Source organism: Salvia splendens, chromosome 7 (genome assembly GCF_004379255.2).
Source record: "Salvia splendens isolate huo1 chromosome 7, SspV2, whole genome shotgun sequence".
In the NCBI taxonomy this organism is placed as follows: Eukaryota; Viridiplantae; Streptophyta; class Magnoliopsida; order Lamiales; family Lamiaceae; genus Salvia; species Salvia splendens.
The window spans coordinates 1,919,775-1,941,671 of NC_056038.1; the positions used below are offsets into that span (position 1 = coordinate 1,919,775).

General features: G+C 39.9%; 4 protein-coding genes across 8 annotated transcripts; all 4 read left to right on the top strand.

Moving 5' to 3' along the window:
- Positions 1–391: 391 nt before the first annotated feature.
- Positions 392–4,069, top strand: LOC121810996 (protein SUPPRESSOR OF K(+) TRANSPORT GROWTH DEFECT 1-like). Its single transcript, XM_042211744.1, has 8 exons — positions 392–1,016; positions 1,635–1,740; positions 1,889–2,087; positions 2,790–2,858; positions 2,951–3,025; positions 3,124–3,222; positions 3,352–3,507; positions 3,664–4,069. Exons 1-8 carry the CDS (start codon positions 545–547, stop codon positions 3,787–3,789), a joined length of 1,302 nt encoding a protein of 433 aa, XP_042067678.1. The 5' UTR covers positions 392–544; the 3' UTR covers positions 3,790–4,069.
- A 903-nt stretch (positions 4,070–4,972) lies between these two features.
- Positions 4,973–9,017, top strand: LOC121810243 (protein SUPPRESSOR OF K(+) TRANSPORT GROWTH DEFECT 1). 3 transcript variants are annotated; one of them, XR_006052426.1, is made up of 9 exons: positions 4,973–5,613; positions 6,129–6,234; positions 6,406–6,604; positions 7,349–7,417; positions 7,506–7,580; positions 7,665–7,763; positions 7,914–8,069; positions 8,223–8,453; positions 8,696–9,017. XR_006052426.1 is itself a non-coding variant. In XM_042211010.1 (8 exons), the coding sequence occupies exons 1-8, from the start codon at positions 5,142–5,144 to the stop codon at positions 8,346–8,348; spliced, it is 1,302 nt and encodes a 433-aa protein (XP_042066944.1). In that variant the 5' UTR covers positions 4,973–5,141; the 3' UTR covers positions 8,349–8,604. The 3 variants fall into 3 exon arrangements, 1 of the variants encoding a protein (XP_042066944.1); XR_006052427.1 differs by having other exon boundaries at positions 8,733–9,017; XM_042211010.1 differs by lacking the exon at positions 8,696–9,017 and having other exon boundaries at positions 8,223–8,604.
- A 714-nt stretch (positions 9,018–9,731) lies between these two features.
- Positions 9,732–13,216, top strand: LOC121741480 (subtilisin-like serine-protease S). The gene is given in 12 exon segments (XM_042134246.1): positions 9,732–9,829; positions 9,941–10,038; positions 10,117–10,269; positions 10,347–10,458; positions 10,526–10,557; positions 10,560–10,699; positions 10,702–11,064; positions 11,154–11,248; positions 11,308–11,547; positions 11,633–11,747; positions 11,829–12,033; positions 12,095–13,216. Coding segments are annotated over 12 exon segments (2,196 nt in total). The 3' UTR covers positions 12,640–13,216.
- Positions 13,217–13,486: 270 nt separating this feature from the next.
- Positions 13,487–19,261, top strand: LOC121742750 (protein HIRA-like). Of its 3 annotated transcripts, XM_042135990.1 has the most exons (10): positions 13,487–14,160; positions 14,691–14,966; positions 15,090–15,341; positions 15,432–15,829; positions 15,927–16,917; positions 17,149–17,350; positions 17,461–17,701; positions 17,787–17,909; positions 18,224–18,338; positions 18,431–19,261. In XM_042135990.1, the coding sequence occupies exons 1-10, from the start codon at positions 14,053–14,055 to the stop codon at positions 18,863–18,865; spliced, it is 3,141 nt and encodes a 1,046-aa protein (XP_041991924.1). In that variant the 5' UTR covers positions 13,487–14,052; the 3' UTR covers positions 18,866–19,261. The 3 variants fall into 3 exon arrangements, with proteins under 3 accessions (XP_041991924.1, XP_041991926.1, XP_041991925.1); XM_042135992.1 differs by lacking the exon at positions 18,431–19,261 and having other exon boundaries at positions 18,232–18,305; XM_042135991.1 differs by lacking the exon at positions 13,487–14,160 and having other exon boundaries at positions 14,842–14,966; positions 15,087–15,341.
- The last annotated feature ends 2,636 nt before the right edge of the window (positions 19,262–21,897 follow it).

Genomic DNA, 21,897 nt, shown 5'->3' on the forward strand with positions numbered 1-21,897 from the left:
ATTCCAGAAGGAGATGTTTCTAAAGTACTGGCGTCTAGTGTTGAATTGACCCAACTAGATAGTAACGGATTTAAGAACATCCAATGCCAAAGGCCCAAAGTGAATGTGTAACTCGTCAATCCCTGAACTCTGTAATGTACATCGAGAGACGTACGAGCATTTTAATAAAAAAAATTTAAAATTTATCCTTGTATATAATTCCTATCGAAGCAGTGTAATAGCATGGTTTGGGAGGAGAGGGAATATCAAAGACATTTTAAATAGGTCAATATACATATATGGCCCAAATAAGCTAACACAAAGTCCAATATATTTTAACCCAAGGCCCATATAAAAGAGCCCAATAAAGCGCGACGCGATTTCCATTTTGAAGTCAACAATTCATCGCGTCCATTTCCATTATCTTCCAAATCCATAGCAAAATCCCAATTTTGTTATTTGCATCATCTCCCAATTCACCGCGCCTCCAAAATCCGACGCGAAATTGAGCTGAAATCGACCAATTCGGCCGCGGGAAGAGCTCAATTATTTATGATCGGCGACGATGTATAGCAATTTCAAGGAGCAAGCGATCGAGTATGTCCGGCAAGCCGTCGCCGAGGATAACGCCGGAAACTATGCTAAGGCTTTCCCTCTTTACATGAACGCGCTCGAGTATTTCAAGACGCACCTCAAGTACGAGAAGAACCCTAAGATCAAGGAGGCGATCACGCAGAAGTTCACCGAGTACCTGCGTCGGGCGGAGGAGATCCGCGCCGTGCTCGACGAGGGGGGATCGGGACCCGCCGCGAATGGGGATGCGGGGGTGGCGACGCGCCCGAAGACCAAGCCGAAGGATGGGAAGGACGGTGAGGGGGAGGATGGCGATAAGGAGAAGCTTCGGGCCGGGCTCAACTCGGCGATTGTTAGGGAGAAGCCCAATGTTAAGTGGAATGACGTGGCTGGATTGGAGAGTGCGAAGCAGGCATTGCAGGAGGCTGTGATTCTCCCTGTGAAGTTCCCGCAGTTCTTTACTGGTATAATTTCGAGATTTTATTTTGAAATACGTGCATTGCAAGAGTATAATGTGTGATAATTGATTGGTTTATGGTGGTCTTTATGTGTTGCTTGGGTAATGGCCATCCTGTTTGCTCGTATTATGCCGTTGTGATTTTGAACTGTGAATATGCGCTTGTTCTAAGAAAAGGTGGTCGAAATCACAATTTTAGGGCACGTAGATTAAGAGTAAGAGGTGGTGGGCAGACATTGAGAAAGGTGGTATGGTTGTGAGTTTAAATAGCTTGCATTTTTTGTTGCTCTGCTGCCTACACGTATTGTAATTCGTTCTCTTGCTCAGATACTGATAAGTTGATTTTAAAATCTTTGCTACTCATGTCATTTTCATCCTTACAATGGAAATGGATAATGGTATGAGGAAGATTTATATCATGAAAAGGGGTTACCCTTGTGGAAGAGACATTTATACTATTATGTTAGAGATTTAGGAGTAATACTTTTGGGTATGCACCTTAAAGAGTTCCTTTTCTGTACCATGTATATATAATAGGTAGCGGAAGCACATTCAGTTTGGAGCATGGTCAATTAGTTTAATGCCTAGCTCGTTATGTTTAATGTAATGCACTTTGTGTTTTTAGGTAAGAGACGTCCTTGGCGGGCTTTTCTTTTGTATGGTCCTCCTGGAACGGGAAAGTCATACTTGGCCAAGGCTGTTGCCACTGAAGCTGACTCAACATTTTTCAGGTCATTTATCTTCCTTGATATATGTATTTTCTGCTTGCCGTTGATAGATGAATGACTGTTAAGCTTGCAATGTTCTTTAAAAGTATGTTATCTGGTTTTGATCTAGTAGTTGTGAAGTTGGTAAATGATATCTACTGTTTTCTTTCAGTGTTTCTTCTTCAGACTTGGTTTCAAAATGGATGGGTGAAAGTGAAAAACTAGTTTCTAATCTCTTTCAAATGGCACGTGAAAGTTCTCCCTCGATCATATTTGTTGATGAAATAGATTCCCTCTGTGGACAGCGTGGGGAAGGGAATGAAAGTGAAGCATCTAGACGAATCAAAACAGAATTGCTTGTGCAGATGCAGGTAATTGTAGTTAAGGGTCCAAATGATTGAAAGTACTCTTAGAAATTTCTTAGACATATCTTAAGAAGACCTCTTAGGAGAATTTCTATCATTCATGAACGTAGACACTGAATCTTAATGTGGGTTGCGAATTTTTACCTCTCAAACTTGCTGCTTCATTTGAATATGATCCTGGGACTTGTTGAGTGGTTTCAGTCCTTTATTCTCGAACTCAAATTCTAATGTTGTACTTTATGAATTTTCTGACTGTTGTTACATTTGAGATATTTGGAAATGGCTTGTCATTAATGCAAGTAGTGTTTAATTGTTGTGGGTTTTAGGAATCATAAATGGTGAGGTTCTGTATGGATTTTATCCTGGATTTATTTTTTGGTTTCTGTATTGGGGTATTCTTCTCATGCAGTTCATATGGGAGAATATTATTTGATATCGAACATCAGACACCAACATTAAATGTAGATAATAACTTGAGCAAGCAACATTGCATATTAAATGTGGATTGTATCTCAAAACTTGAAAAGTTATTTTATGTGGTGTTCAGTTTACAATGAATAAGATGATAATTAAGTTTAGAGTCGTAGGTTTCCTAACTCTGGCCTGTACCTTGAGATATGTTTTGTCTGTGGTGGTTTTGGTTTCCCTATATCATTTGAAATGAAAATTTGACATTTTCCAGTTCTATTGTTATCTTATATACATCAGGGGGTGGGACACAATGATGACAAAGTTCTTGTTCTTGCTGCCACTAACACTCCTTATGCTCTTGATCAGGTACTAGTTAGTTGCACTGTTGATGGTAGAAAATAGACATTTTTCATTCAACTTCATTATTATTTTGTTATTAATATATTTATTTCGTAAAGGCTATAAGGCGTCGGTTTGACAAGCGTATTTATATCCCTCTACCAGATGTGAAGGCACGGCAGCACATGTTCAAGGTATGGAGCACTCTTTCATCTCACCAATTGAAATGGAAGTATGGAACCAGAATTAATTAAAGCTTAAAACAATCTCCTGTGGCTTGTTACTCTTGCAGGTGCATTTAGGAGATACTCCTCATAACTTGACTGAAAGCGACTTTGAAAGCCTAGCTCGTAAAACAGAAGGGTTTTCTGGTTCAGATATTTCTGTTTGTGTAAGTCTGCAACTGTTTATTTGTTGATGATGTTTAGATAGTCTCTTTACTAAATTTTCAGTGCTGCCGTTCTCAACGGAACCTGCACATGTCTTTTGAACTTGGAATTGATGCGAATGACTTTAATAGGTTAAAGACGTCCTATTTGAGCCTGTACGGAAAACCCAAGATGCAATGTTCTTCATCAAGACACCCAGTGGCTCATGGGTGCCATGTGGACCCAAGCAACCTGGTGCCGTCCAGATAACCATGCAGGAGCTTGCTGCGAAAGGACTTGCTGCACAGGTATCTACTTTAGTTGAAGCACATGTGTATATTGTAATTTGTGTAAAACATATGATGTTTAAATGTGAATAAATGTACATTGGTATATATTTCTGCATGATTCCTCTTTCTCCTCATTAGCAACTAAATGCTATCTATACCGTGATGCTTTTGTAGATCAACCCACCTCCTATATCAAAAACAGACTTTGACAAGGTGCTCGCGAGGCAACGACCAACTGTGAGCAAATCTGATCTCGATGTGCATGAGAGATTCACAAAGGAATTTGGCGAGGAAGGCTGACGAACAGAAGGTGTTTTAGCCTGCTATGACTTGTGTACCCGGTGACCTTTTGTATATTATATTTTCTCTACCGCATTCAGATATTAGCCTCATCAGATGGGAAGGTTAGACGGCTTTGCATTTTCCTCTAGCATTTGGCCAGAAAAATGAGCTGACACTTCTCAAATTGCTGTACTTATTGTTATGTACAAACATAAAAATTTAAAACTGCTCCAAGAAACGTTGTCAATATGGTGTGTTTGTGATTCTGGATTATCTTATTTTAGCAATTCTTACATTACATATTTGTGTTTAGAAATGGGGTTCATATCATACATTGTAAACTTGTAATGATATATGGCATCTACAGGAGTGAATGTGTCCTCTTTTTCGTACGTTTCTATAGAATTCAATGGCAACGACGAGGCACTCGGATGAGCAAACTGCAGGTGACATTTTTCTCCTTCGGGTACAGTCGATATCATTCCACCAGCAAACACGTAGGCGATGCGACCGTTGTTGTGGGCCGTCGTTCTGCTGTTTTCCATGTATTCAGATCAACAATGGCTATACTCTTTTCTTTATGGAAAATAATCTTATTTTTTTATTTTGGTCTGTCATCAAAAATTATTCTCATTTTTTTATTTATGTAAACTTTCTCATAACTTTTTTTTCTATCTTTGATTTTATTCTTTTTTTTTCTTTCATCCGCTTTATCAATGGCATATTAAAATGTCGGTAGTCTACTGATAACCACATCATCTACAAATAATAGTAGTAGTACTACTAAAGTTGTTTGTGTGAGTTGGCAAAACAGTAGAGATGTTAATATTTTTGAGTCCTCAATAGGCTGGCTTTTAAATTTATGTTCATTTACCTATAAAAAAATAGTATTCCCTCCGCTCATAATAGATGACACGCTTGACCTTGGGTAATAACATAAGATTTTAGTAGATATTGTTTTGGGTTGAGTGGTGAGAAAAAATAGTATATTTAGATTAATATGAGAGATAATTTTTTCTAAAAAAGAAAATATGACATTTTTGGGGTGACAAATAGAAAAAGGGAAGTGTGATTCTATTATTGGAGGGAGGAAGTAATAGATGATATAGTACCATATTTGATGAGAAATCTTGGATTGGTTCAACGCAAGGCCCATATAAGAAAGCCCAATAAAGCACGACTGGATTTCAATTTTGAAGTCAGCAATTCATTGCATCAATTCCAAATAATCCCAAAATCCACAGCGAAATCCCAATTTTGTTCTTCACATAATCTCCCAATCCACCGCGCCTCCAAAATCTGTCTCGAAATCGAGCTGAAATCGACCAATTCGGCTGCCGGAAAAGTTCAATTATTTATGATCGGCGACGATGTATAGCAATTTCAAGGAGCAAGCGATCGAGTATGTCCGGCAAGCCGTCGCCGAGGATAACGCCGGAAACTACGCCAAGGCTTTCCCTCTTTACATGAACGCGCTCGAGTATTTTAAGACGCACCTCAAGTACGAGAAGAACCCTAAGATTAAGGAGGCGATCACGCAGAAGTTCACCGAGTACCTGCGTCGGGCGGAGGAGATCCGCGCCGTGCTCGACGAGGGGGGGTCGGGCCCCGCCGCGAATGGGGATGCGGCGGTGGCGACGCGCCCGAAGACCAAGCCGAAGGATGGGAAGGACGGTGAGGGGGAGGATGGCGATAAGGAGAAGCTTCGGGCCGGGCTCAACTCGGCGATTGTTAGGGAGAAGCCCAATGTTAAGTGGAATGACGTGGCTGGATTGGAGAGCGCGAAGCAGGCACTGCAGGAGGCTGTGATTCTCCCCGTGAAGTTCCCGCAGTTCTTTACTGGTATAATTTCGCCATTGTATTTTGACGTGGGTGCATTGCAGAAGTGTAATATGTGATGAGTTATTGCTTTATGGTGGTGTGTATGTATTGCCTGGTTAATAGGTATCCTTGCTCGTATTAAGCCTGTTGTGGTTTTGAACTGTGAATATGCGTTTGTTATAAGAAAACGTGGTCGGAATCATAATTTTAGGGCACGTAGAGCACACATTGAGAAAGATGGCATGGTTGTGAGTTCAAATTGCTTGCATTGTTTTTTGTTGCGCGTAATGTAATTCGTTGTCTCTTGCTCTGATACTTGTAACTTAAGTTTATTTTGAGATCTTTCCTACTTATGTCATTTTCATCCTTGCAATTTATAATGGTATGAGATGTATTAATGCTTTTGGGTATGGAACTTAACGAGGTCCTTTTCCATACCGTGTACACAATAGAGGAAGCACATTCTGTTTAGAGCGTGGTCAATAAGTTGAATGCCTAGCTTGTTACGCTTAATGTAATGCACTTTGTGTTTTTAGGTAAGAGGCGTCCCTGGAGGGCTTTTCTTTTGTATGGTCCTCCTGGAACGGGAAAGTCATACTTGGCCAAGGCTGTTGCCACTGAAGCTGACTCAACATTTTTCAGGTCATTTATCTTCCTTGATATATGTATTTTCTGTTTGCTTTTGATAAATGAATGGTTGTGAAGCTTGCAATGTTGCTTGAAATTCTGTTATCCGGTTTTGTCTTCCTTTCTTCTTTTTCAATGATCTAGTAGTTGTGAAGTTGTTAAATTGCATCTGCTGTTCTCTTTCAGTGTCTCTTCATCAGACTTGGTTTCAAAATGGATGGGTGAAAGTGAAAAGCTAGTCTCTAATCTCTTTCAAATGGCACGTGAAAGTTCTCCCTCAATCATATTTGTTGATGAAATAGATTCCCTCTGTGGACAGCGTGGGGAAGGGAATGAAAGTGAAGCATCTAGACGAATCAAAACAGAATTGCTTGTGCAGATGCAGGTAATTGTTGTTACAGGTCGAAGTGATTGAAATCAAGCCTAGAAATTTCTTTTGCGTCTCTTAAGAAGATCTCTTACTAGAAATTGTATCATTCATGAACATGGATACCGTGCATCTAGAACTCTGCATCATAACATGGGTTGCAAGTTTCGACCTCTCAAACTAGCTGCTTCATCTGAGTATGACTTTGGGACTTGTTGATTGGTTTCAGCCCTTTATTCTCGAACTCAATTTTTTATTTTTCTACATTTTGAATTTTCCCTGTCGTTACATTTGAGATATATGGAAATGGCTTGTCATTATTGCAAGTTGGGTTTATGTTGCGGATTCAAATATTATGGGTTATTTTGAACCAAAAATGGGGAAGATTTGTATCGCTTTTTCCCTTCATTATTATCCTGGATTTAGTTGGTCTCTGTATTGGGAAATTTTTATTATTCTCATGCAGTTCACTTGGGACATTATTATTTGATATTGAACACCAGACTTCAACATTAACTTTAGATATTACCCTTGAGCAAGAAACGCTACAAAATAAATGTGGATTGTATCTCAAAACTTCGTAAGTTATTTTATGTGATGTTCAGCTTACAAGTGTATAAGATGACAATTAAGCTTAGATTCGTAGGAATCCTAGCTCTCTCCTGTACTGTTTGGTATGCGTCTGGTGGTTTTGGTTTGCCTATATCATTTCAAAAGAACTTCTGACACTTTCCAGTTCTATTGTTATCTTATATACATCAGGGGGTGGGACACAATGATGACAAAGTTCTTGTTCTTGCTGCCACTAATACTCCTTATGCTCTTGATCAGGTAATAGTTAGTTGCACTGTTGATGGCAGAAATGGGTATTTTTCATTGAACTTCATTTTATTTGTTATTAATATATTATTTCCAATAGGCTATAAGGCGGCGGTTTGACAAGCGCATTTATATCCCTCTACCAGATGTGAAGGCACGGCAGCACATGTTCAAGGTATGAAGCACTCTTTCATCTCACCAACTGGATTTGAACCAGAATTAATGAAGATTAAAATCATCTCCCGTGGCTTGTTTGCAGGTGCATTTAGGAGATACTCCTCATAACTTGACTGAAAGCGACTTTGAAAGCCTAGCTCGTAAAACAGAAGGTTTTTCTGGTTCAGATATTTCTGTTTGTGTAAGTCTGCAACTGTTTTATTTGTAGATGATGTTTAGATAGTCTCTGTACTAAATTTTTATTTTTTAGTGCTGCCACAGCCATTCTCATTGGAACCTGCCCTTATCTTTTTGGACTTAGAATTGATGTGAATGACTTTAACTTTAACAGGTTAAAGACGTCCTTTTTGAGCCTGTACGGAAAACACAAGATGCAATGTTCTTCATCAAGACACCCAGTGGCTCATGGGTGCCATGTGGACCCAAGCAACCTGGTGCCGTCCAGATAACCATGCAGGAGCTTGCTGCAAAAGGACTTGCTGCACAGGTATCAACTTAATTGAAGCACGTGTATATTGTAATATGTGTAAAATATAATGATGTTTAAATGTAAGTAAATGTACGTCGATATATTTTTCTGAACGAGCCTCTTTCTCCTCATTAGCAACTAAATGCTGTCTATACTGTGATGGTTTTGTAGATCAACCCACCTCCTATATCAAAAACAGACTTTGACAAGGTGCTCGCGAGGCAACGACCAACTGTAAGCAAATCTGATCTCGATGTGCATGAGAGATTCACAAAGGAATTTGGCGAGGAAGGCTGAGTGACGAACATGAGGTGCTTTAGCCTGCTAAGACATGTACTCGGTGACTTTTGTATATCATGTTTTTTCTACTGCATTCAGATATTAGCTTCGTCAAATGGGAAGGTTAGACTGCTTTGCATTTTCCTCCAGCATTTGGCCAGAAAAATGAGCCGACACTTCCCAAATTGCTGTACTTATTATTATGTACAAACATAAAAATTTAAAACCACTCCAAGAAATGTTGTCAATATGGTGTGTTTGTGATTCTTGATTATCTTATTTTAGCAATTCTTACATTCCATATTCGTGTTTAGAAAAAAGGTTCATTACGTTAGTATATTTGTAATGATATATGGCATCTACAGGAGTGAACGAGTCCTCTTTTTTCGCATGTGTCTATAGAATTCAATGGTGACGAGGCACTACCCTCGCGCTCGGATGAGCAAGCTGCAGGCGACATTTACTCCTCCTGGTACAGTCAAATGCGAAGGCGGGAGACTGCTGTTCTGCCATTTTTCATGTATTCAGATCAACAGTTGCTGATGATGGTAGAGGAGTGGCTGCTATAAGAAATTCAAAGAAATAATACTCTCTCTGTCCATGAAAAATAGTAATTTTTTTCATTTTAATTTTTGGCCCTCCACGTAAATTTGTCTCTTGTTTTAATCTATGAAAACTTTCTCACTACATTTTCTCTTTTTCTTTCCTATCTTATCCATTTTTTTTCTCTCATAATTTACTAATTGCATGTTAAGATCTGTGTTTTCCACATTTTTCATGGACAAAGGGAGTAGTACATGACATAATAAATTGTTATTGACAAAGTAAACACATTGGATGCTGCAATCATATCTTCTGAGATATATCTTGCTCCAAATGGATGTAACTTAAATATTATGATGTTATTCTTCTTATATATTATATACATGGACCAGTTCAATCCAATTTTCATACTTAAATTTCTTGATCAATTGTTCTATTTTGAATTGAAAAACTAATAAAAATCACACATCAAGGCTTGATCAATTGTTCGAGTGTTTTGAATTGAAAAACTAATAAAAATCACACATCAAGGATGCTAACAGAAGCCGGCTTCAGAATTCCATTTGGAACCATGCATTTATACTCAATCAATTATCTGAAAATTCTGTATGATGTTTTGTACTTGGGGAAAAAAGTTGATGAATGTCGGCTTGAAAAAATAGTGTATAAATTCCCAAGTAATCGAAAAGCCACACCAACATTAATCTTTCCTTCAAAACACTCACTTTAGCAACATGGATGTGTGTGGAGAAAGGTACGTACGGACTGCATGAACTCATACTACTGATACGTGCACCAGTACAAACATCGTGCCTGTGCACTACACGCGACTAATGTTTCCGCTCGTTTTCTTGAATCATGCAGCATTATGTAGTTTACATGGGTGAACACTCGTTCGAGGACTCAAAGTCAGTGATCACAGCTAACCATGAGTTGCTTACCTCGGTAATGGGAAGGTAAAGCTTTGAGCTTCTTCCTTCTGTGAGCAGATATCGAAAAACGAAGCTGCTAAAACCATAGCATAGACATACTGGAATTAACACCTGTTTTCCTGGTTAACTTTTCAGTCTTGAGGGGGCGCAGGGTGCAGCGGTCCACCATTATATGAAGACATTCAGAGGCTTCTCCGCTATGCTAACCTCGGATCAAGCAAGAAAGCTCCAAGGTTCGTCCGTTCTTGAACTCAATATCTCTTACAAGAATCATCTGTGTTCTGATAATAATTTGTTTCTTTTGACTGCAGAGAGTGATTCAGTAGTGTCTGTGTTCGAGAGCAAGACAAGCCGCATCCATACAACACACTCGTGGGAATTTCTTGGTGTAACCAACTTAGAAAATAGCCATCAACCGTTGATGGACTCTACATCCGACATGATCATTGGAGTTATTGATTCGGGTGCATGCGTCCTCTAGAATTTCTGTTTATATGTTGATTAACTAATAGAACGAAAAAATGAATGATCTTACGTTTAGGGGTGTGGCCCGAGTCCAAGAGCTTCAACGATTACGAACTTGCTCCAGTGCCCGAGAAATTCAAGGGTGTGTGCTCAACCGGTGAAAACTTCACTCTGTCAAACTGCAACAGGTAAAATAAGCATGTTTATATTTTCACAGTTTACTTGCTTATGATGCATTGTGATTCCTATTTGCAGAAAAATAGTAGGAGCAAGATTTTACTACCAAGGATTGTAGCAGATGTCGGGCCTCTTGAATCGTTCAACGAGACATTTTTCCTGTCGGCCAGAGACTCTGATGGTCACGGAACACACACTGCATCCACCATTGCTGGCTCAGAAGTTCCCAACGTCAGCGTGTTCGGAATAGGGAAAGAGGCACTGCGAGAGGAGGCGCGCCAAGAGCTCGACTGGCAATCTACAAGGCTTGCTGGTTTGACTTATGCAGTGATGCAGACATCCTCTCCGCGATGGATGATGCAGTCAGTGATGGCGTGGATGTTATATCAATGTCGCTCGGACCAGGTCCGCCCCAGTCTGTCTACTTCGGAGAAGCAAGTTCCATTGGAACCTTTCACGCGTTCCAGAAAGGAGTAGTCGTTTCTGCATCAGCTGGTAACAGCTTTCTCCCCGGAACTGTGACCAACGCTGCTCCGTGGATCCTCACTGTCGCAGCGAGCACCATGGATCGCGAGATACAGAGTAATATATATCTAGGAAATTCACAACTTATAAAGGTAATCAATCAATCATATAAACACCTACATTGATACGATAATACCTGTTATTCTTCATGCTTCTGATATCAAGTCTTGCTTGTTTGAAGGGTTTTAGCATAAACCCTTTTCAGATGAACAACTTCTACGGTTTAGTGGCCGGGAGGGCATCAGCAGCGGCTGGGGTTCCCTCTGCAAACGCGAGGTACTTTCCTTATTCTCACTCTTGAATCTTCGCGTCTCTGATTCTGTTTTATCTGCCAGTTTTTGTAAGAGCGACACCCTAGATCCGGCTCTGGTTAAGGGGAGGATCGTTGTCTGCACGCTCGAAGATATTCTTGATTCACGAAATGAAAAGGCTGCTACGGTGAAACAAGCCGGTGGTATGGGGATAATTCTGGTTGATCAACTAGCTGAAGACATCACATTTCAGTTTGAAATCCCAGGCACAATAATCAGCATTCAAGAAGCAGGAAAGCTTCAAGCATACATGGTTTCGAACAAGTTCGACTTTGGTCTATCTAAACATCATTCCAGCAATCAACAATCAATACCTTAACTATACTTGTGCTGTTGTAACTTGTAACAGAAATCCAGTGGCTAGAATATCCCAGACAGTGACAGTTCAGCCGACTAAACCAGCGCCCGAGATGGCATTGTTCTCGTCTGCAGGGCCGAATGTCATCAGCCCGGATATAATCAAAGTATGTATTTTCAAGTAGTTTACATAAACAAACAAGTGGAGAAGAGATAAAAGCTCATATCTTTCACCTTTTGATTTTCAGTCGGATGTAACAGCGCCAGGCGTGAACGTGCTGGCAGCGTGGTCTCCCTTGGCCACTGCCAACACGGCTGGAAGAGCAATCGACTACAACATAATCTCGGGCACTTCAATGTCCTGCCCCCATGTTTCCGCGCTTGCTGCCATTGTCAAATCTGTCCATCCTTCGTGGAGCCCTGCAGCGATCAAGTCTGCGATAATGACAACAGGTAACGTTTAAACTAAGCCTACGACGTGCTTCATGTTCTAACTCTCTCCATTTTGCTGTAGCAACGACTCAAGACAACGATAGGAGCTCGATCAGAAGACATCCGAATGGAACTGAAGCCTCACCTTTCGATTATGGATCCGGCCATGTCAATCCGGCTGCAGCAGTCGACCCTGGATTGGTTTATGATTTTGACAGCAACGACGTCATTGATTTCCTGTGCAGCACCGGTGCAAGCCCTGGTCAGCTGAAGAACCTCACCGGTGAGACGACATACTGCAGGAACACCACAGCATCCTCGTACGACTTCAATTATCCGTCAATTGGAGTCTCGGACCTGAAAGGGAACGTATCAGTGCATAGAACAGTTACGTATTTTGGGGAAGGGCCAGCTGTTTACAAGGCGGAAGTAGACTCTCCCGCTGGTGCATATGTCTCAGTCACTCCGAACGAACTCTGCTTCAAACAGACAGGGGAAAAGATGTCTTTCGTGATAAATTTCACGCCCTACAAAGGCAGCAACGAGAACTTCGTGTTTGGAGCTTTGACATGGACTGATGGAACGCACGTCGTGAGGAGTCCGATTGCTGTCAACATCTCTCTCTAGGAAGTGTGTGAGTGAGGCAAGGAAACACATTCAAACAGCTCATGTAATTGTCATTGAATTCAACCTCATCAGAATGTAACCAAGTTTGCAATCGAAAACATTGTCATTTATAATCCCATGTTTTCCTATATTATTCAACATAGAAATACACTTTCAAGTTTCACAGAGCAGAGATAGATCCAAAATCAATTCATGCTTCCCCAATCATAAATTCATTAATGCGTATAATTTGTAAGAGAAATTACCAGCAAATCCACACAAGATCATAAGCCTCTGCTGAAGTGGTGGAATCTATTCGAACCGAAATGCAATAGCTGGCCTTTGGACGAGCCGAGAAAGGATGGCTTCCTTCTGTTCGTCCCTCTGATAAATATCATCGCGTACATCATTCGTATCTGGCTGATATCCTGCACCCCTCAAACGGGCCGAGAACAGTTCCGACATCTTCTTGACAGCACAATCCGTGAGCAACGTTCTTCACTCTGATCTCATGAAACACTCTCTTCATTATCCAAATTTCCATTCTTGACAGCATAATGGTTGTATCAGAAACATCTCTCTGCAGAAATTCATCAAACAGGTTAGGCGCTTTCATGTAATATGAAAACTGTCCCACCATTATATAACACAGCTACAATTTTCAATGCATTAACAACTTCATTGGTGATGTGGTAGTGTGTAACTATGATTTGAGATTTGTGAATTGAAAGAGATTCCATGACATTTACAAAGATCACAGGTACCTTTGTTTAAACTCAGTTTCAGTGTAACTAAACGTTTTGAAGCACGTGCTGAACATACATACAACCAAGTTATTTAACCAAGATAATTAATACTTATTATATCATTTTATTTGCTACAAAATACAAAAATCGGTGGTTCTTGCTTTTTTCTCTTTGGATGCCTTGATTCTCTTTCAATAACTGAGCTCCCTTTTCTGTGTTTTGCAATAAAGGAATAACTTTTAAAGTATTTCTCATTGAAAATTCGCCTCTTGTCTGTTCTTCGCAACAAATTCTTACTAGGGTTTTTCTCTGTCATCGAAGTTTCAAACCTTTTCCCAATTTCCCAAACTCAAGATTTTCTTTTTCTTTTTTTATTCAATAATATTCTCTCTAATGGCTAATTGCTCGAAAACGTTTTCCTTTTTCCCCCTATTCCCCCTTTTCCGCTAGGAATGTTCCGCCTAATCCCAATTCATTCATGAATTTGTTCGAGTCTTGAATTTCTGGGTTTGAGGGAGTTCCCAATTTAGAGTTATTAGGTACTCATTGGGATCTGATTGAGTTGCAAGGCATGACCTTGGATGGGTTTTGAGGGTTTTAAGTGAGAGAAAAACCCTTATTCAATTCCCTAATTTTCTCCTAAAATTAATTAGGTTTGTGAGGTGAAGCTTTTTTGGAGTGGTTAAAGATGAAAGCAGAGAAACCTAGCTGGATTAAGCATGGCACCACTCAGATTTTCTCCATTGATATTCAACCTGGTGGCCTCAGGTTTGCAACTGGTGGTGGTGATCACAAGGTATGCTATCTTCCTCTCTAATGTATTCTCTATCTTCAAAACTTTAGCTTGTAATTTCAGCATTCTATTTTGTGGTAATGTGTTTCTGTTGGAACATTAGAAGTTGAGACGTGCAGAGTTTCAGTTATTGAGAAATATGCAGTGATGTATTTTTAATATGGCATTTGATGTTCAAGTAATCGATTGTATGTATTCGAATTGATAAAGTTATGCTGAACTTTTATGAATCTTGAACCAGCAAGTGTCTTTGTTGGTTAGCTTGCTGAGAATAAGTTCAAGAAAGCTTAAAACTAAGGGATATTTTGTGGATTACAGCTATAAACTATCTTGATTTTATACATATGTCTATGGGAGGTAAATCACGGATGAATCCATGGTTTATCGTTTCAATCTCCTGTTTATTGTGTGTGGATTTGGGATTATACAATTACTTTAGTAGCTTGAGAAATCTTATTATAATTATGTATTTTATTTACTGAAATTCCACTGGAGTTCTCTTCTCTTAATAATGTGGTTGGCTAAAATCTCAGGTTCGCATTTGGAACACGAAGTCTGTTGGCAGAGAGATGCAGAAAGATGATTCGGCTTCGAAGCTTTTGGCAACTTTGCGGGACCATTTTGGGTCTGTTAACTGTGTTAGGTGGGCTAAGCATGGGCGGTATATTGCATCTGGATCTGACGATCAAGTTATTCTTGTTCACGAGCGGAAGCCTGGCTCGGGAACCACCGAGTTTGGCAGTGGTGAACCACCTGATGTTGAGAACTGGAAAGTTGCCATTACTTTGAGAGGGCACACTGCTGATGTGGTAATACAAGTGCTATTGTGTATTGTTGCTAGCCTAAATCTTGCAGGCATTGGCACCTTTTGTTCATTATATTTTGTTGTGTGCTCTAATCAATGTTTTAATTTTGTTCTATGCTTAAAGTAGGTGGATCTTAATTGGTCTCCTGATGATTCGACATTGGCCAGTGGGAGTCTGGATAACACCATTCATGTTTGGGACATGAGTAACGGAATATGCACTGCAGTTCTACGTGGTCATTCTAGTCTCGTAAAGGGTGTAGCTTGGGATCCTATCGGGTCATTTATAGCTAGTCAATCGGATGACAAGACTGTCATAATTTGGCGAACAAGTGACTGGAGCCTTGCTCATCGAACCGATGGTCACTGGGCTAAATCTGTAAGTTAATGAACGGCAGTATAACGTATACTTGTTTCATTTTCCTTCTACCCACCATTAACATGCTATAATTTGAATTATCATTTTCAGCTTGGCTCCACCTTCTTCAGACGGCTAGACTGGTCACCGTGTGGTCATTTTGTAACTACGACTCATGGTTTTCAGAAGCCCAGGCATTCTGCGCCTGTTCTCGAGAGAGGAGAATGGTCCGCCACATTTGACTTCTTAGGACATAATGCACCAATAATTGTTGCTAAGTTCAACCATTCAATGTTTCGGAGGACTCCCTCTAGTTCCGAGGACTTAAAAGCTTCACCGGTTGGTTGGAGCAATGGCTCTTCAAAGGTTGAAGGAAAAGATTCAACGCCATATAATGTTATTGCAATAGGAAGTCAGGACCGCACCATAACTGTATGGACTACAACTAGCCCGAGACCTCTTTTCGTGGCAAAGCATTTCTTCTTTCAAAGTGTGGTGGACCTCACCTGGTAATTTAAATTTAGTGTGCATTTTCTTATTCCTCGATGCTGTGCTTCCTTTTTTGTTAGCTGCATCCTTATATTTGCATCTTACTGGTGATTGCAGGAGCCCTGATGGCTACTCGTTATTCGCTTGTTCCTTGGATGGGACAGTGGCAACATTCCATTTTGAAGTGAGTGAAATTGGATATAAATTGACTGATGCTGAAGTAGATGATTTGAAGAGGAATCGCTATGGCGATGTCAGAGGTCGGCAGGGAAACTTAGCTGAGACTCCTGCACAGTTATTGCTTGAAGCAGCTTCTGCGAAGCAAACTCCAAATAAAAAGACGCATACAGCTGTTCCAGAGAGTCAGGCATCTCTGAAACCTTCAGTTGATTTAGGAGTCACTAAAAAAATTAGTAAGACGGTTGTAAATGCTGGAAAGAAAATTGATGAAGCTATCGGTCATGTATCGAATAAGGTGGCCTCAGCTCGGATGTCAACCCCTGTAAGGCAGAAAGAATATAGACGCCCTGACGGTCGGAAAAGGATAATACCAGAAGCAGTTGGTGTCACTGCCCATCAGGAGACAACATCTATTGATCATCACTCTGAAGGTCTTCCGTTAGCTATGAAATCTTCAGATCATGGCAAGGACAATAACGGAGTGATGTATACTGGTAATGGTAGTCGAGAAGGGTCAATAAGAAAGGTTGTAGGCGGGAGTGCCGATCTAAGAGAGCGCTCTGGTGTCACGGCTAGAGCATCTATTAGTGAAAACTTGATTATCGAGAAGGTTCCTGCCTCTGGGAGTAAAGACACAAGCTATAATGTTGAGCAGGTTGGTCAACTACCTTCTGGTAGTAGTATCCTTTCGATACGAGTATTTGATAACAAACAAGGGGAAGATGCAATTTGCATGGAAGCCCGTCCGAGAGAGCATGCAGTTAACGATATTGTGGGAGCAGGAAACACTTTAACGATCAGAGAAACAGAACTTTCTTGTACACGAGGGTCTCAGAATCTTTGGTCCGACAGGATCTCTGGGAAGGTCACTGTCTTGTCTGGAAATTCGAACTTCTGGGCTGTTGGTTGTGAAGATGGATCACTCCAGGTTTATAGCTCTACTTCCCAATTTCATGTTACTTAGAAGATTTATTACGCGTTCTATATGTAATTACATGCTGTTAGATGTTAAAAATCATGTGTTTTCAAATGTGTCGTAATTTAGTGTCTACAAGCCATGTGAGCATAGTTTGTTATGCACACATTTTTTTCTCTCTGCGTGAATGATGTGATAAATATTAGTTCTATTTATTGATTGCAAATATTCGTCATTGTAAAGGTTTACACAAGATGTGGGAGGCGTGCCATGCCAACCCTGATGATCGGTTCTGCAGCTGTATTTATCGATTGTGATGAATTCTGGAAGTTGTTAGTTGTCACAAGGAAGGCGTCCTTGTATGTTTGGGATCTTTTCAACAAGACGTGTTTACTTCAGGATTCCTTAGCTTCACTGGTAACAACGGATCTCAAATCCGATGCTGGTAAGCCACGAAATCTGATTTTTTGAAAAAATAGCTTAACTATAGCAGTTCGATTATGTTAAACGTGTGAGAAATTGCTGTTAATGTTTCTCTTCTTTTCATTCATCCAGGTACAGTTAAAGTTATATCTGCAAAATTATCAAAATCCGGTTCTCCCCTCGTTGTCTTGGCCACACGCCATGCGTATTTATTTGACATGAGTCTCAAGTGTTGGCTGAGAGTCGCAGATGATTGTTTTCCTGCTTCGAATTTCTCTAGCTCCTGGACCCTAGGCCCTGCTCTTGGTGGTGAGCTGGCTGCGTTACAGGTTGATGTCAGGAAATATCTGGCACGGAAACCGGGGTGGAGCAGGTTCGAATGCGTTGTTTGTCTATGTAATGATTGATTTTGTGGTTGCATAACGATTTTTTGTTTAAACCGTATTGTTGTAATACAGAGTGACTGATGACGGAATGCAAACACGTGCTCATTTGGAAGCTCAGCTGGCATCTGCTTTGGCTTTGAATTCTCCTAATGAATATCGCCAGTGTCTTCTGTCTTACGTTCGCTATTTAGCAAGGTATGGTGTGCTCTTCGTAGTTGTCGTATTGCCTGTGATAGTCGATTGGATAAGTCTCCGGATAAATGTTTCTGCTATTCTCATTTTCCTTCCTCGGATATCTACTAGAATGGAGTGTGTACAAAATGAAATTAGAAACAATAACAAGAGAGATCATTATAGTCGGGACATTGGTATGAAAAAATATCACGAGATCGTGTTGATACCTAAAATAGAGAACGTTTACGAGTGCAAATGCTAATTACTACTGATCTTGCTGTGCATTATGTTATGCTTGCCACACATTTTGTAGGCTTACTGTGAGAACTTTGTAGGGAGGCAGATGAATCCCGCTTACGAGAAGTTTGTGAGAACTTTCTCGGACCTCCCATCGGAATAGCTGAATCTGGATCAGATGCAAAATCACCAGTGTGGGACCCTTCTATTCTTGTAAGGCCTCGTTCTTAATTTTGTTTCGAAGATTGTTTATTTTCGACACGATTGTGCATCTTTTGATTTGCAATCCTCTGTTGGTTTGTCAGGGAATGAATAAGCACAAGCTCCTCCGTGAAGACATTCTTCCAGCGATGGCATCCAACAGGAAAGTCCAACGGCTGCTCAACGAGTTCATGGATCTCCTATCTGAATACGACACTGCTGAGACCAACTCTGAGCCGAAGAATCCACCACAGCTAACTGCACTATCCCAGCCTGCGAAAGATGTAATGGATTCCAATCCTCCTACGGTAGACAAACAAGATTCTGATCCAGCAGAGACCTCTCGAGAGAATCTTGTCGAGCCAGCTGATCATACTCTGCAGGCTATCGATGAAATGGATCCTGTCACAACGACGACACAACCTCAAGCAGATTCTGTTCAAAACACGCCCCAAGCAACAGAACAAATGGACATAGACGTCCCTGCCTCGGATCAAGTGGAAAATCCCGCCCCATCTCCAAAAGAGAAGGATTCTTGATCCCGGCTGACAACCAAACCCTAAATGCTAATGTCGACCACTCGCCTTTCTCTGCTCTTCTCATGGATCTCAGAATCTTGCACTGATTTGTTACCAACGGGAGCTATTGCATTCGAAGCTCCAGCTGACAGAGCGTCGCACACTTGAGGTACTCGGGTAGACTAGATCATCATTTCGTCTTTCATTTTCGTCTAATTGTGTCATACATTTAGCTAAATTCTGTATGTAACTTTAGGTTCCCAATTTTCAAATAGGCTGTAAAGTAAACTCTACTCTAAAGCTTGTCGGTGAGTGACATGTCTCTAAAAACGCATAATTTTCGCATAATTTATGACAAGGGTCGCAGAAGCAGTCGAGCCTCATCAGAGCTCGATTGCTTCTGCGAGTTACCGGTCATCCATTTTTCCGGTTACGGTTTTAGACATAGCCTAAGAGAGCATTTGCATTGTTTCAAGATCGGTTTTTTTATTTTTTTTATCGTTGATGTGCCCAATTTATCACCATATATTTGGTTGAAGTGTCCAAATCATAATTACCAAATTGATCAGGTTCATTTTTATTGGATGCATGCCAATGGTACTCTTCAATAAAAGTTATCATGGTAATATATTCTTATAATGAGAAAGAAAGAAAGAAACCATTTGGGAATGAGTTTTATTTTTGTTCTTCGCCTGTCATTCATTGCAAGTGAGGGTTGTTAAACTGCTTCTATCTTCCGACCTTGGTGACGACCATCATCACTGTGTCCTACCCCATGATTTTTGTTTCTAAGTGAGGGTTGTTAAACTGCTTCTATCTTCCGACCTTGGTGACAACCATCATCACTGTGTCCTACCCCATGATTTTTGTTTCTTGAATCCGTCATCATAAATTACAAAAATTGTGATTGTGATTACAAATTCAGAAAATTGTTAGTAGTAGTATTGTATTGAAAGTGATTAGCCTTTACAAATTGTGGCTAGTTCATAAATCGCCCAAACAATAATATATCCAATGATCGTAATTAATACTTAGGCCCCAAGTTTGGGGAATATACATAGACGTCTATTTTGGTCATCTTGTTGATCACAGTGAAATGACAGTTTTACCCTTGATGTATTAATTTTTCATTTAATAAAAAAATAATTAGTATGATCCACACCACACCTCACATGAATTGTCCCACTAATTTAAATCATGGGACAATAAGAATGAAGAGTGAGAGTGAGAGTGAGAGTGAGAGTGAGAGTGATTTATGAAAAGATTGTGCATATACATTTCAATTTTACGACTAAAGGTGTGATAAAACCAAAAATTCTGGATATTGAGTGTCATGATATTTAATCTGATTTATCCACCGGATTATTTAAAATATTACTCCCACATTATTATAGCTATAAAAATAAAGCGGTACTATTTTTCAATGTAAAATTAAAGCTTCAAACCACCAAAGATAGTGAGTGATTTTTAGTGAGCATGAATTCAATAAAGCCGTCGTAAAAAATCTCCACAATGATAAAAATAACCAACAATAAGAGCATCCGCAATGACGGACGTCGACGCGGAATTCCCACGGATTTGGCGGAATTCCGTGGCGGACGTACGCCATTAGGCCACATACGCGCGGATACGGAAATCGCATGAGGACGTCGCAGGTCCGCGCCCTTCCGCGAAATTCCGTCCTGACGTCCGCCATTGCGTGGACTGTCACGGAATTCCGCACGGAATTCCGATTTTTGCATTTTTTTTTATTTTCTATAAATACGTCTCGTTGAACTTCATTTCATCTGCACCACTTGTTTTTAAAAAATGTACATTTTTTAATTAATTATGTATTTTTTTAATGAAGTATGTTTTTTTTAAAATAAAGTGTGGTCGTTTTCTCCGTATTCGCGTCGAAATTTTAATTCCGTAAATTATTTACTTCCGGAAATTGGTTAATTTGTGAATTTGTGAATTTGTGAATTTGTGAATTTTTTTAATGTGGGAATTCCGTCGGGAATTTCGCCACTGCGCAGTGGGAAGTCCTTATGACGTGGCAGAGTAGTGGGAAGTCCTTATGACGTGGCAGTAGAAATTCTGTGGGGAAAGGCGCCGGGACATCCGCACCACTGCGGATACCCTAAAGGAAAAAAAAAAATCAACTCCTAGTAAGTTGTTAGCAAATTGAGGGACACCCTAATAAAGCCAAAAACACTAAAACAAGAAGCAACCCTACAAATTAAAAGAAAAATATCAAATCCCGCCAGCAAACTAATCCAAAGGTGAGGCTTGCACTTGCCATCCGCAACGCTGTCTCTTATCTATCTCTTAACCGTCTCATCTCTTCATTATTCATGGACCCCACTATACTTTTCACCCAATCTCTTAACTAAGACAGCACATGCATCACTCCATTTCTTAACCATCTTATCCCTTAACTATTCATTCAATTTCATTTTTTATTTTTATTTCCAACAAATTCAATTAATAAAAACACACTTCATTAAATAAAATAAAATTACAATTTAAAATTCTAAAAAAATAAAAAACCACATTAATAAAATCCTAAAAAATAAAAATTACATAATTTAAAATCTTCCGCTCACTCTCTCTAAATTCAAAACTCAAAAAAGCAGAAGAAGATATCATCAGTTGCGACGTCTTATTCCGTGGGATCAAAGCTTGAGGCAACAAAAATTCGCAGCAATAGACTTGGGGAGGTGAAGGATTTTATTTCGAATTTGAGAGAGAGCTCCGACGAATTTTTAGTCTGTGGATTCCAAAGATATTTGAAAATTTAGGGTGTTTATTTTTTTATTCGACGCATTTGCTCAATTGGATCCATGAATGGATTAAATTTGGGAGAAGAATAATGTTTTGAGATGAAGAATGTAGAGTGTTTGAGTGAAAATAGAGAGTTTTTTTATGGTGGATTAATTTGTGGGAATGATTTGATATTTAAAGAAGTGATTGGGGGCTTAAAAAAATTAAAAATTTGTAAAAAAACGGCTATAAACCGCTAGTATATTTTTTGGGATTTTTTTTTAATTTTCAATTTTTTCCTGAATTTA

Excerpts from the sequence above, each read along its gene's own strand:
- LOC121810996 (XM_042211744.1), top strand. The coding sequence starts at position 545 with ATGTATAGCAATTTCAAGGAGCAAGCGATCGAGTATGTCCGGCAAGCC. Across the intron at positions 1,017-1,634 it reads GTTCCCGCAGTTCTTTACTG|GTAAGAGACGTCCTTGGCGG; the intron begins GTATAATTTCGA and ends TTGTGTTTTTAG. Across the intron at positions 1,741-1,888 it reads GCTGACTCAACATTTTTCAG|TGTTTCTTCTTCAGACTTGG; the intron begins GTCATTTATCTT and ends GTTTTCTTTCAG.
- LOC121810243 (XM_042211010.1), top strand. The coding sequence starts at position 5,142 with ATGTATAGCAATTTCAAGGAGCAAGCGATCGAGTATGTCCGGCAAGCC. Across the intron at positions 6,235-6,405 it reads GCTGACTCAACATTTTTCAG|TGTCTCTTCATCAGACTTGG; the intron begins GTCATTTATCTT and ends GTTCTCTTTCAG. Across the intron at positions 6,605-7,348 it reads AATTGCTTGTGCAGATGCAG|GGGGTGGGACACAATGATGA; the intron begins GTAATTGTTGTT and ends TATATACATCAG.
- LOC121742750 (XM_042135990.1), top strand. The coding sequence starts at position 14,053 with ATGAAAGCAGAGAAACCTAGCTGGATTAAGCATGGCACCACTCAGATT. Across the intron at positions 14,967-15,089 it reads GAGGGCACACTGCTGATGTG|GTGGATCTTAATTGGTCTCC; the intron begins GTAATACAAGTG and ends TGCTTAAAGTAG. Across the intron at positions 17,702-17,786 it reads CGGAAACCGGGGTGGAGCAG|AGTGACTGATGACGGAATGC; the intron begins GTTCGAATGCGT and ends GTTGTAATACAG.